Source organism: Netta rufina (assembly GCF_964035555.1).
Source record: "Netta rufina genome assembly, chromosome: 5".
NCBI classification, from domain to species: Eukaryota; Metazoa; Chordata; class Aves; order Anseriformes; family Anatidae; genus Netta; species Netta rufina.
The window spans coordinates 19,629,827-19,642,348 of record NC_140128.1 but is presented as its reverse complement, the minus strand read 5'-3'; the positions used below and the strand labels follow the sequence as shown (position 1 = coordinate 19,642,348).

The 12,522-nt window shown below is 43.9% G+C and overlaps 1 protein-coding gene across 1 annotated transcript in view; it reads left to right on the top strand.

The window, feature by feature from the left end:
• The window catches only part of LRRC56 (leucine rich repeat containing 56), a gene marked incomplete at its 3' end in the record, with an annotated part of 46,022 nt that extends 34,689 nt beyond the window's left edge, over positions 1–11,333 (top strand). Inside the window, exons 6-12 of the mRNA XM_084287271.1 lie at positions 2,362–2,539; positions 4,321–4,521; positions 5,520–5,584; positions 6,921–7,051; positions 7,799–7,977; positions 9,999–10,380; positions 11,141–11,333. Of these exons, the coding sequence (XP_084143397.1) occupies positions 2,362–2,539; positions 4,321–4,521; positions 5,520–5,584; positions 6,921–7,051; positions 7,799–7,977; positions 9,999–10,380; positions 11,141–11,333 (1,329 nt within the window). The remainder of the gene's footprint in view (positions 1–2,361; positions 2,540–4,320; positions 4,522–5,519; positions 5,585–6,920; positions 7,052–7,798; positions 7,978–9,998; positions 10,381–11,140) is intronic.
• Between the last annotated feature and the right edge of the window lie 1,189 nt (positions 11,334–12,522).

Below are 12,522 nucleotides of genomic sequence, written 5' to 3'. Positions count from 1 at the left end.
CCTGGACTTAGTCTTGAAAACTGAGGTGCTATCACTAAAACTCAATCATGTAGTAGATAGGTGCATATTTTAAATCTCCACATTTTTTTTAAGATTCGTGAGTTGTTAGTATTTTTGAGATGGAACTACTGGCTTGATCACATTCCTCAATAAAAGCAGCAGAAAGTAGGGCTTTAGTTATCATAATGTCATATTGCCTGTGATTTGTTTAGCTGAGGAAATCAGTCTGTGAGCTGCTGCAGCATGTTGTCTTGTAATGGGAGCTGAAAGAGGAACGTTACGTTGTGGTGTGCCTTGTTGCATTAACCTGTGCTAAATGGTTGCCTCTACTTCTATGCAATCCGTTGCATTCAAATGCCAGCCAGAATTTGATGAGAGACTCTGCACAATAGTACATTTTACAGAGTGTAAGTTAACTATGGACTCCCACATGTTGGGAAGCTGCTCTGCTCTAGGGTGGTTACAAAGCTGGCTCTGTCCCTGGCTGCCTAGCGCATCTTGTTGGGCATTGCCACTTTCTTGGTTTCATCTGACACTGTTTGCATTTCTTCAGGGTATAAAAAAGTCACCTAAATATAGAAAAGAGTAGATACAGACTCACTTTGGTGTGTCCTAGATGGCCAATTTTCATTCCTCAATCTCCTTGTTGTAGTGTGGCTCTTGCTACGGCTCTGTAAAAGCTCTCCTATTTATTTACTTCTCATCTACAGAATGGTCCAGCTAGATTTACTGCTCTTTCTTCAGACTGCCTGTTTGCTCTCTGTAATTTGATTTTCAGATGAGCTCATCTTCCTCTGTTATCTAAACCAAAAGCAACAACCTGATGATAAATTTTGTAGCCTCTGTTGCAGTAATGTACCATGAGTGTAACATGATGCTGCTCTCAAACAGGACATGGCTATAAATTGGCTCTAGCCCAGGCTCTGTTCAGAGTACATGTGGTACGTGGTAACATGGCGATGGGTTGACTCATTTTCTAAATTAAGATTAAAGGCTCAGTTAGAGGAGTTCAGTGTCTGCCTCTTAACAACAACAATTACACGCTTTATTTGGTGAGTTCCCTCTGCCAGCCTTGGTGCTGCGTTTTGGGAGGGAGGAAGGGAGGGAGTGTACAGCCATCCAGCTACCACTGAAAGATTTCTGTTTATAATGGCTCTGAGTTGAAGGAGGACTTAGCTGTCTGGAGTTTTCTAATATTGCTCGTAATGTCCCGAAAAGCATAACATTTGTCTGAATAAAGCAATTGCTTTATAGGTAGCTGATCACTTTCAGGGAAGCCACCCATTCATATTCTGCCACTAGCGATGCGCTCTTGCTTTATGCTTATTTGAGTAGGAAATGTATGAGATCACCATCATTGTTGCCATTTGTAATCTGAGACAATTTTCCATTGCAGTATTTCCATTGCAAAGCATCACAACCCAGTCTGCCCTGAGGTACTGCTAAGTTTTCCCAAAGAAGAAAGTGCCACGTGGAGATGCCTTTCCACTGCCGGCATCCACCAGAACAGCCCAGTTCACAATGTGCTCTGGGCACAATTGTCGCTGTTCTTCATTGACCTTGTTGCCTACAGGTCCCAGGCATTGTCAAGGGTCCTTGAATAATTTTATTCAAGGTCACAAGCAGAAGGGAGCTGCATCTGTGCTTCACCCTTTAGGTGTCACAGTGAGCCCACGTGCATTGGGGGTGACAATGTTGTTCTTCCAGCACACTGAAAAGCAACCGCAAAGCAGTTTGTTTTAGCCTTTTGTGCACTTGCTATTGGCATGCAACCTCTTGCAGAAGAAAGTATGGTTAGAAATAAGTCATCTCTTCTAATGATGTATAAAATCATGTGTGGGTACCCTGAAGAGTGCCCCAGAAAGTTAGAGTAGTTCGTTCAGTGCACTGTAGCTTTATCCATCAGCAAGTGTAGCTGCACTCATAACCTGTTTTCAGTCTTCCTGTAACCTCACTGTTGATGCAACAACCAGAGAATCACAGAACCAGGCAAAGAGGCTGGACAAATGCTGAGGATGCCCAGGCTTTCCCATCAGTGGCTGCCTTCATTTTTGTAGCATACATATAATGTAACAAAGATAAAGACCAAAGTCATCAACACATAAACGGCAGAGAGGCATTTGGGCAGGAGGAATGTGTTTGCACTCAGAACATGTTCGTGATCAGTTTGATTAGAAATCATGTGAGGAGAAAGCACAGTGAGATGAAACTCCTGATGGTATTTATTTTAGTTGAATGAGGCAAGTAGGTTTACTTCATAGAAGTATTTCAGGTTATACAGTAGTCATACAAATTGAACCCCATCATGCTTCTGAAGGACGGTCAGAACTGTTCAAGTGACCACTTTCTCAATTTCTACAGGAGCCAGGTTATAATTACAGAGCTGAAGTGAAAAAGCTCATTCCCCACCTGGAGTATTTGGATGAAATACCAGCAAGCCAGACTGCTATCCCTCCTTCCAAGAAGATGAATGAGGACTGGCTAATCATCAAGGAATCCATCAAGGAAGCTGGTTTAGCCAGCGACATTTCATGGTTAGGTACGTCAGATTTCCTATCAAGGTTCATTTTTCAGGTTATGATGTGTGAAAAAGAAAGATGAAGAGCGAGCTGGCCTCTTCAGAGCCAAAGCTTAATTATAGAGAAGGGACAAAGAACTTCGTCTTCTTCACTTGGGAGGTGGGGAAGCTGGGATTCAGTACGGTGCAGATTTAAATGAAAGCTGTCCAAAGCTGGCCACTAAGATCAGAGAAATGCAAACGACTTGTAAAGCATCAAGTGAATGCAGCAGTAACTGGGAGTCTGTGCTTAGCATTCATTCGGCATGATCAGAAGAAGCAAAGCTTGGAAAATGTTTCATCAACAGCTGTTCTCAGCCCTTTCTATGGTAGCAGTCAATCCCATGTCGTGTGGATGTAGCAGGATATCCTACTCCAATTTAATAATAGGAAAGGCAATTTGGTCACCACGCCTTAATGGTAGCAACATCCTAGCAACTGTGATTGTGTGGTCTTGTAATACATCTATTCCATTTTCTTTGCCTTTGTGATTAAGTCCATTACATTCATTAGGACAGAGTAAATGGTTTGAAAATAAATCTGTTGTCCCTTTGCCTGTAGCCTCGGTTATAGTTCAAATGTCTGTGCTTTTACATATCGTGCTGCATGCACTTTACCACATTCCATTAAATATTACAAAGTATTTCCTATAACTGCTCCTGTTGCTTCCCATTAGTGTGGGCAATGCAGTTAGCTTCCCAGCCCCCACGGCTGAGGTATGACTGCCAACTGTACTCCATTAAAAATTTAGTTTGTTTTGGAATAAGTACATATGTTTGTCATTTATTTAATCCCTGTAGGTCCAAATCATTAGATGTAGTAGTAGTTATGGTAGTGAAAAAATCCATTAAAATTTGATCCCTGAGTGATCCTGCTTTGGCAGCATCAGCTATGGTTCAGAGAACTAGTTAACAAAGTAGACTGAGAGAAACAGTGGGGAACAAGCACATTTTGAATTCATATTGTTTTCTAGTGTAGCCAGACTTACGTTTTTGCCTTCAGCTATAAACTGATGAGTTCACTTGGTCAGGTTCAAGCATCCCCATATTGTCTTCTTTCCTATAGCAACGTTGACTCAGGTACTCTGCATATGCTGTGTGCTTCATGGCTTTGTGTGAGCAACAAGGTATTTGGAAGGCCTCTAACACTGAGCTCCTAATGAAATGGCCACGTTATTACAGTGCTGATTGCTCCGCTGTGGAGCTGGTAGATGCTCGACATTTTAAAGAGCAAGCTATTCATCTAGGCACTGAAATGAAATTTGTTCTCCTATAAATTGGTGGCTGCACACGCTGCTGGTGCAGCTGTACTCTGCTCCCAGGACAGCAGGCCGTTGGGCAGGTAGGAGCTCACAGCTCTACCTCCACTAGCTGTTGTGTAATTCATCCTGTCCTGTACCATTATGAAACTAAATTAGTACCTTTCTTTCTGTGCTGGAGAAGTGTCTCTGAGATGATACTGGAAAAATATGTCACTGCAATTCCCAGATTTCCGTAAGTCATGGCACGTGGTTTGCCCTGGTTGACTAACAGCCCTGGGAAGGTGGCTGTCACCACCTGCATGGTGTCTGTGCATTAAGGAAAGCGTTTTAAGGCTTGGGGGCTTGGATTGTACCTGTGACAAGCCTGTAGTCATTCCCTGGGGCCAGGGGTGTGTTGGACAGCAATGAGGGGCAGCTTATTCCTGCCCTAGGCTCTGCATTGGCAGTGTGCAATGATGGTGTGGTTTACAGCCTGCTTACACTGTTGAAACCTTTCCCTTAGGTCCATGTCTTGGAGCTGTGGCAAAGCAGTCTGGATCCAGCCCAAGACCTCCCTCAGCTTCCAGCCCTGGAACTGCTCAGTGGTCTGCAAGTGCAGGAAGATGTAGCAATGCCCCCCTGTTGTATGGTGGCTCTCTTCTTTCAGATCCGATGGTTGCTGAAGATCTGTTTCCAGAAGATGACTCCAGTGATTTGACATATGGTAATACAATTTTTTAATCCTGTACTTTCCCACACCTCCACCTCCTTGTGAATGTTATTATTGCTGATGAAAGCCTGGGTGCTTTGAATAACACCCACCCATGCAACTGCTACATCAGGTTCGGCGCGTGTTTTCTTCCGTGGCACTTACCTGCTCTAGCGTGGGCTTTCCTTTACTTTCCCCTGCTGCAGAAGGTGCAAGTTATCTGGGCTTTCCCCTTCCCATACATCATGTCTTTCTTGACAGCCACGTGCTGCAGTGGTGCACCCTTGCTGAAGTTCCCTTTGAGAGCAGAGTGTTCAACCACACCTTCACAAAAGCTGTCCTGCTCAGTCCTTTAAGTGACCTATCAGCCTTGATGGGGCTCACTTAAGTGTAGCTTATGTGAATAAATCTGGGCACATCTTGTTCAGTCATTGGGATGTGGTCCATGCAGTGTAGTCCTCTAGAAAGGCATGGTGAGGCACATTAGCGGCCCAGTGGATTACATGCTGAAAGGTGCAGTGTGTGTACTGCAGGCTTTCAGCATGGCAGGGGCACTGCCACCAATTACCCCTTTCTTTTGGGTTTCCAGGGTTGGGTCAATGAGAGGAGTCGGTTCCTTGACTTCACATACCTGATCTACAGGCTAGATAAAAAATTGTCTCTGCATAGCCACATGGGGAACCTGATCCTGCTCAAGATCTGGCTGAAGAATAACCCAGCAAAACAAAAAAATACATACTGTTTTATTCTGGCTCTGTTTCCTGATCTTACTTCCCATGTGACCACACCAGTGTTTGCACCAGCACAGTGGAGGAGGCAAGGTAGGAGCAGAAGGAAACAGAGAAACCGCCTCTTAGCATCAGCGTCAGGCCATGTAAGCTGGCACTGTGAACCTACATCCTGAATTATTACATCTCCCTTGTATGTAGGAAATTATGCTGACTGGTTTCAAAGACAGCACATTTTACTAAACACCAGAGTAAAATATTTTCTTTTTCCTTTTTTTTTCTTAGGACTCAGCCAAGTTATTTGTGGGAACCCCGTCAAGGCCCTTCGTGCAAGGAGGCAAAAGCTAGGTGTATGTTTTTCTTGTACATGTACACTTCGCATTCCTGCCAGCTCACCCACATAAATTCCATGATAAACCGAGTTGCAACTGTGATTTCTGGTGGCTTACTCTCATGTACAGTCCAACCTCCAACACCTGCTCCCCTCAGCCCCCCCCCCCCCCCCCCCCCCCCCAAAAAAAAAAAAGGGAATTGTGATTGTGCTTGAAGAGGGTGCAGAATCTTTTGCCCTGATGTTACAAAGCCTCTGTGCACACGTGCTAGTCCCTGCTGAGGCGGGATGGTAAAGAGCTGTGAAAGCACATGGGACCACTTTGGCCATGGAGTTCAGACTTCATTAATTTGTTTTCAACAAGTATTTAGTCTGGACGCAACCACAGCGTGTGCTCCCTTGCACACGTGCCATGAGCCCCCAAATAGGGCAATTAGCAGACAGAAGTCATTTATGCCATCCTGGCTGATCGAAGCACGGGGCAGAGTTGTGAATTTTGGTGGTATTTCTATAACAGCTGTTTAGCAAAAGATTTTGCAGGAGTTTGATGTTGGTGTAGGTAGTCAGGCCTAAAAGGTTGGGGCTGCTGACTAAATAAATATCAAGCCCAAGTTTGTTGTTCTCAGCCATGGGGTAGTGCTGTGGCCCTGCAGGTCAGCCTGTTTGTGTCAGTGGACCAGTAACTTAGTGAGAGAACACCCGTGGGATTAAGGGTGGGCAGTCTGGCTCACCATGATTAGCTTTTATGGTCCCTGAGGTTCAGTACAGCACGGCCACATGTGCATAAGTTCAAACAGGCTGTGCTAAATCAGGGAAACAGCATGTACAGGACACCTGCATCTCTGCTCTGTCTGCAGCTTCTCTTAATGCTGACAACAGATGTTAAAGAACCGCTGGAAAAAATGCAGCCCTCCCTTTCTCTCTGCTGCCACTGCCCAAACACTGGAAGCTTTTCTGAAGCAAAAGTGAACATCTGATTGAATTACAATGTGTTGTAAACTGGGATGTGAAAGGAGACTGCAGCCATACGCTGAGTGATGCAGTATCTGCAGTACTGGTCTTAATATGCTCATTGGCATAGATGCTGCAGGCTTACACTTGTTTACAGGAGAATAATCTGCCAGAGGGATATAAATCAAACCTATTTGTTCCTTCCACTCTGGGTTCCTCCTGCTGAGGTCCTAAAACTATACCAGTGTACAGGGCAGCCATGAGGCTTCTTAAAATAGAAGAGGTGAGGGATGATCTCAGCACTCCGGAGGAACAGCATACAGATGCCTTCCGAAATACAAAGTCCAGAAACTGAGCTGGAGAAAGTTTCTGAGGTTATCAAGACTACTTCTGTCATTTTTCAGCCACCTGCAGTGAGCCCCTTGAAACAGTGCAGTCTGAAGATGGAAAACCCTTATGTCTCTGTAGGAGGAGAAGATCTGAGCCAGAAGGATGTCTTTTCTGAGCTCAGAGTATGGAGAGAACAGCATAAGCGGTGAGAGTGTGGGAGAATTCTTGTTATGCAATAGACCAGGGATTCACTTTCTGCTGTAAAATAAAATAAGCTCTTTGGCCACCTGGTGGCAGTTTCATGGGATAGCCCCTCATCTTCTGCCTTCCCTTCCCTGCAGACAGGGATGGAAATCCTTATGGTGGTACCCCTCCTGAGAGGTTTATGGGATGGGGAAAGGAAAAAGAAACCTTGGGGAGGTTCTGTCCTCTCAGCACATATAGGGTGGGCTTGCTTGCTTAGAGAGTATAAGGAATGACTTTTCATAACAAGTAAGATATTCTTGGTCCTGTCAGTGTTTGCATTCAGACAGTGAAAAAAAAAATGAAAGCACATGAGGATTTTCAAAAGCATCACGCCAGCCTGACCAAATGGAAGGCTGAAAGGAAAATAACACCATGCTGAGATTCCCCCATCACATAGACAGATGATAGTTGTTTTAGATGTAAAGATCACTTTGTTTCTCTGAACTTAATTCACATCCTAGTACTGCCCCATTTCACTTGGTTAGCTTCAGGATGCTTCAGGTTAACTTCAGTCATAGGCAGCTTACATGCCTGATCCATTTAGACTGATTTTCCAGATCTCCAGGTAAGTGGCCAATCACTGTGGGTGACTAAATCCACAGTCTTAGCATTTGCCTGTGTGGCTACCCCAAGCTGCACTTAGCTTGCTGCATATTCTCAACTCAAAGGCTAACTAGATGTGTAATACTTACTCAATGTTTTTCAGGTGCCTGCAAACAGGTCAGCAAGACAAGGCTGACCGAGCAGTGAAGATAACTGTTAGTGATGAAGAAGAGGATGAAGCCTTCAGCCTGGCTGCCAGCAGTGAGGAAGAGTTAAGGGAGACTTCTGATGAGGACCTCATTGATTCTTCCTGCCACTCCTGTGTCTCACAGTCGTCTTCAGGTATTGGGAAGGGTTGGCATTGTGTAGTGACAAGTGCTGCTAACTGTTCACAGGTAGATTTATCAGTACCTGCAGTGTTTTCTGAGATCTGGCATCCATGCTGTAGAGAGCAGTTTGGAAACCCTATTGTAGAGCCAGACCCTGAGTAAGCAGGACATGGTGACTGCCCATCAGTTGGTATATTTCAGAACAGAACTAAGGGAAATAAACTTGATCTTCTACCAGCTTAGCATCCAGTCTAGAGGAAGGATATGCCTTTGTCTTTTACCTTGTGTAGTTGATTTGTGGCAGTCTCAGGTTAGTATAAAATACCGTTGTTCCAAATGAGCTATGTCTTACCCCAGTTGGCACCGATGCAAATCATGGCTGAGCTGATGATTAAGGTTCAATCACGCGGCTGGGAATTCTGGGAAGATGTTCAGGCAAGAGATTAAAAATGAAATGTGCTTTTTTACTCAGGAAGAAAGCCAAAGACCTCTCTGGAATTGCAGTTAGATGGTTGAAGGCAGGATTGTTGAATATCGTATTTAAGGCTATTAGAAAAATTAATAATGGTTATTCCAAATACATATCAGGTAGAAGAAATTGCAAAAGTATGACTTAAATTTATTTCTATTGTTAATAACCACATTTTTGCTTCAATAAGTATTAGCACATGAATTTGGGGTTTATATTTCTTATATGAGCAAAATGGATCAATAAAGAATTGGAAAAAGATAATAGTTTTGGAAAAAATGTAAGCATCATAATTAGTAAAATAATTAAATTATTCAAAGGCTCTCTGTATAAAATGTAAGGTGAATTATATCTCCTTAACAAGAACAGCAGCTGTTTAGAAAAATTCAAATGAATGACCTCTTGTCCTGTGACCACAAAAGTCTTCAACTATGATCTCGTGACCTCTTTAGATTTAATATGATTTCTTCAGATTGAGTATGACGTATTGTGATCTCATCATCTTTTTAGATTTAATAGACAATGCCCAAAGTACCTCTGTGTGCCTGTGTCATATCCCTTAGGACCGTAGAAGTGAATGGATTGGCTTAGATGTATGCGTTGAGATCTGTTGGAATTTGGTTATGAGATTGAGTGGTTTCAAATCTAGTATCACCCGGGGGTGGAGGGTCACCCAGATCACAAGCAACTGGCCATAAAAACCAAGGTTCGTACAAGATAATCACAAGCATTTATAGATGGGTATGTTTTGCAGAGCATATACATGATACAAGATTAGCGGCTGACTGACTGTTCAGCAAGGCAGTTAAACACACGCTTGATCTCTGCGACTTGAAAATATATTTCAAGGTTTGGAGAGGTATTTAAATGTCTCAGCACTGAACTTCAGAAGTGCCCCCTACAAGTGTGATTTTCTGACAGTGGAGCTTCTTGCTGGAAATAATCCTGACCAGGAAAGTACAAGTCATCTGAGCAAAACCAGTCCTATTTAAAAGTGTATGCAGCGTCAGATCTATATAATCTGCTCACTTTGGAAGTCTTTGAGTGTTATTTCAGGCTCTTGAGTCAGGCATACTGGTCTTTTAGAACATCTTTACTTAAAAACAAACAAAAAACACCATCAAATTCACGCATTTTAAAATCATACAGTATGACAGAAACTGTTCAGTGAAAAATTTATGTCAGATTTATATAGTTACCTAAACAGTAAAATACATGTCAGTCAGTTAAAAGTTATAAAGATGAATTTTCTGTGCCTGGGTTTTGGTGGCACATTCTTTAGATAGTGTTCCTGCCCCGGACTCTGCACATCGGGTAATTAGGTACAGTTGGTTCTTTTAATAGACAAGAGCAATTGGATCCCTGCTATGTACAGAATGGTTTTAAGCATATGTGCCTACACGTTCCCTTCATACATCACCAATACAATTTTTCTTCTGTGTATTTCACCTGAGGATTAGATGGGCTAAAATCTGAACAGAATCTTAGACCCTTTCATTCACTGGGTCAGCCATTTAGGAGTAAGACAAGCTGGTAAATTGCTGCGTTTCCCTGCCATGTTTCAGATTCATCACATGCTCAGGAAGGCACAGCGTCCTCCAGCCTGAGCCATTGTCTAATTCCATCTCCACCAAAAAGCCCTTCGCCTGCCTCTCTAAGGGGTGTTGCAGCAAGATGCTGGAAAACGAGGAACCACAGGGTAAGGTGCCTAAAACTGCCCAGCCAAGAGGAGGAGAGGCAGTGGACACAGCAATTCCAGTCAAGGGCTAGGGAAGAAACTTCAGCCCAGCCTCTGGGCAAGGAACTTGCTCTCCTGAGCCTGCACAGTGCACCAGTGGCACATGAGCCTTCGCCCTGCGGATCTCGAGGAGAGCACCAGCCTGATGGGAGCACGGGCAGGCAGAGACCTATTTCAGGACCAGCAGCTGTTGGATCAACAAGCATCAGGTATGCATGCTGCTGGCAGCTCTGCCTGCAGGATGTCTAGTGAAAATAGAAGGGGCTCCACAGCAGGAAGAAGCAGAATTCTGTGCTGGCTCCGGAGTCCCCTGCCTGTTCTGTAAAAAGAACTCCTTTTATTTGTGCTGGCATTTATCTTCATCCTTCTAAAGCTAAATGAAACATTTTCTCATGCTACTTATAGCTTGAGCACTTGAGTTTTGTATTTTCTTGAAAGACGTCCCAGAATTTTCCTGTGTCCTTTCTGCTCCACTCTCATGTTCGCAGTGCAGGGCTGTTGTCTATGTCTGTGGCAGAGCTTTTTAGTAGTACTTGTTCAAGACTCCCTGGATAAATCCCAGAGTGAGTTCCTAATGTTCCACTGTGATTTTTCCCCTTGTGATTTACATCAATTCATGCTAGAAAGCACTTTGAAAAATAAAGTAGTCATTAGATAAGTGTCATATGCACCAAAACATTGTTATTTCTTGACCCTTTTACTGTAAGATTAACATCATATTGCTTCGTCAAAGAACTAAACCTGAAGAGTTATGACACCTTGATTTCTAAGTGAACATAGCTATTACAACACAGTACGCACACAGAGCACGTGCCTTGTGTGCAAAGCTGCTGTGCCTTGTGTGGATCCTGGGCCTGGCAGCTTTTGGTTCTGTTTTCAGAGTGGGAAACTGCAGAGCCTATGGGGAGAATGCAGATATCCAGCCCTGGAGTGCAATTTCACTGTGGTGATTTTCTCTCTTTTTCTCAGGCCTGTCATGGACAAGACTCCCCCCGCAGCGATCAACCATCACCTGCCAGTTCTTCGCTCAGCAACAAAAGCCTCAAAGAAGTTTGGACCAGCAAATGCAGTTTGGCCCCCGACTGCTAGGGTCACGCTGCAGAAGTTGCCAGACAGACCTGGTGTCTCGACAAGGTCTCGGAGCAAGGGTCCCCAGTCCTAGAAGATAGCCTGGGTGTGTTGGAGCCATTTACAGAGCACGATCTTCAATCACTGCGTGCAGTCCTTACACTTGAAGGATCGATGCTGTCTTTCAGCTGTTTCTGCAAGCTAAAAGCAGAGCTGTGCAAGTAGAGCAGTTTAAACAAATGCTATGATTTGCCTCAATTAAGGCTACAGCTGGTCCAGAAGTGCTTTCTTTAAAGAGCACCTGCTGATCAACATAAGAGCTAATCAACCTCTTATTACAGAAAACATGGTTATTTTTGCAGAGTTCATGCACTAAAACAGAACAAGGCTTAACATATTTCCTCTCCTCTGCATCATGCGCTGCTCGGTGAGTGAGGCAGTGACACTAAACCAGACAGGGCTTAGAGCCTGCAATTTCCGGAGTGGGCTGGAGGAGGTGAGGGACGTGGGGCATTTCCTATCACACATGCCAGCCTGGCTTAGAAGCAGCCCCGTTGTCCTCAGTATTTAGGGACAAAGCCAAGGGTTCAAGAGGAATCCTTGACCTGAGTGTATTGCAGGGGAGAGACACAATGCCCACATCCCCAAGACAGGAAGAGCCCAAGAAGGCCGGGTGGTTTCAGAGCTTAGCCCATTCGGTCTCCTTGCATTGCTGTGGAACCAAATGCTGAAGAAGTGACTCGTTGCTCTGTTAACACATTTATTTGCTCCACAGCTGCCTGGAGGGACTTATTTCATTTACTGTGGATAGGCATTGCACACCAGAATCTCATAAGTGGTGCTGACCTCTGCGAGCAGGCTGTGCTATGTCAGAGCCTCCTCTGTGTGCACTCAGGTGTCTCACCTCCAGTTCTTTAGGTCAAATAGCCTTTCTGATTCCATATGACCGTGTAATTTTAAATAATGCAGCAGCAAAGATGAGGCAGGAGAGTAAGGAAATGATCTCTTGTCTTTCAATAGGGCATCTACTTTATATTTGGGTGAGATTCAGAACAGCTGTTTCAGTGGCTGCAGACTGAAATGCTGATCCAAATGTCTGGGGCATGCAACTTCATTGAAGTTGCAGTCTGAAACCAAACATCATCACTTTTTTATAGTTTAAATTACCATGTTAGATATATATATTTTTAATCACTTGATAAAACAGTAATTACATGATGAGTTAATTAATTGTTTTATGTCTTCTTTCTACCGGTCAGCTTAAAGGAAAGGAATGAAATGGC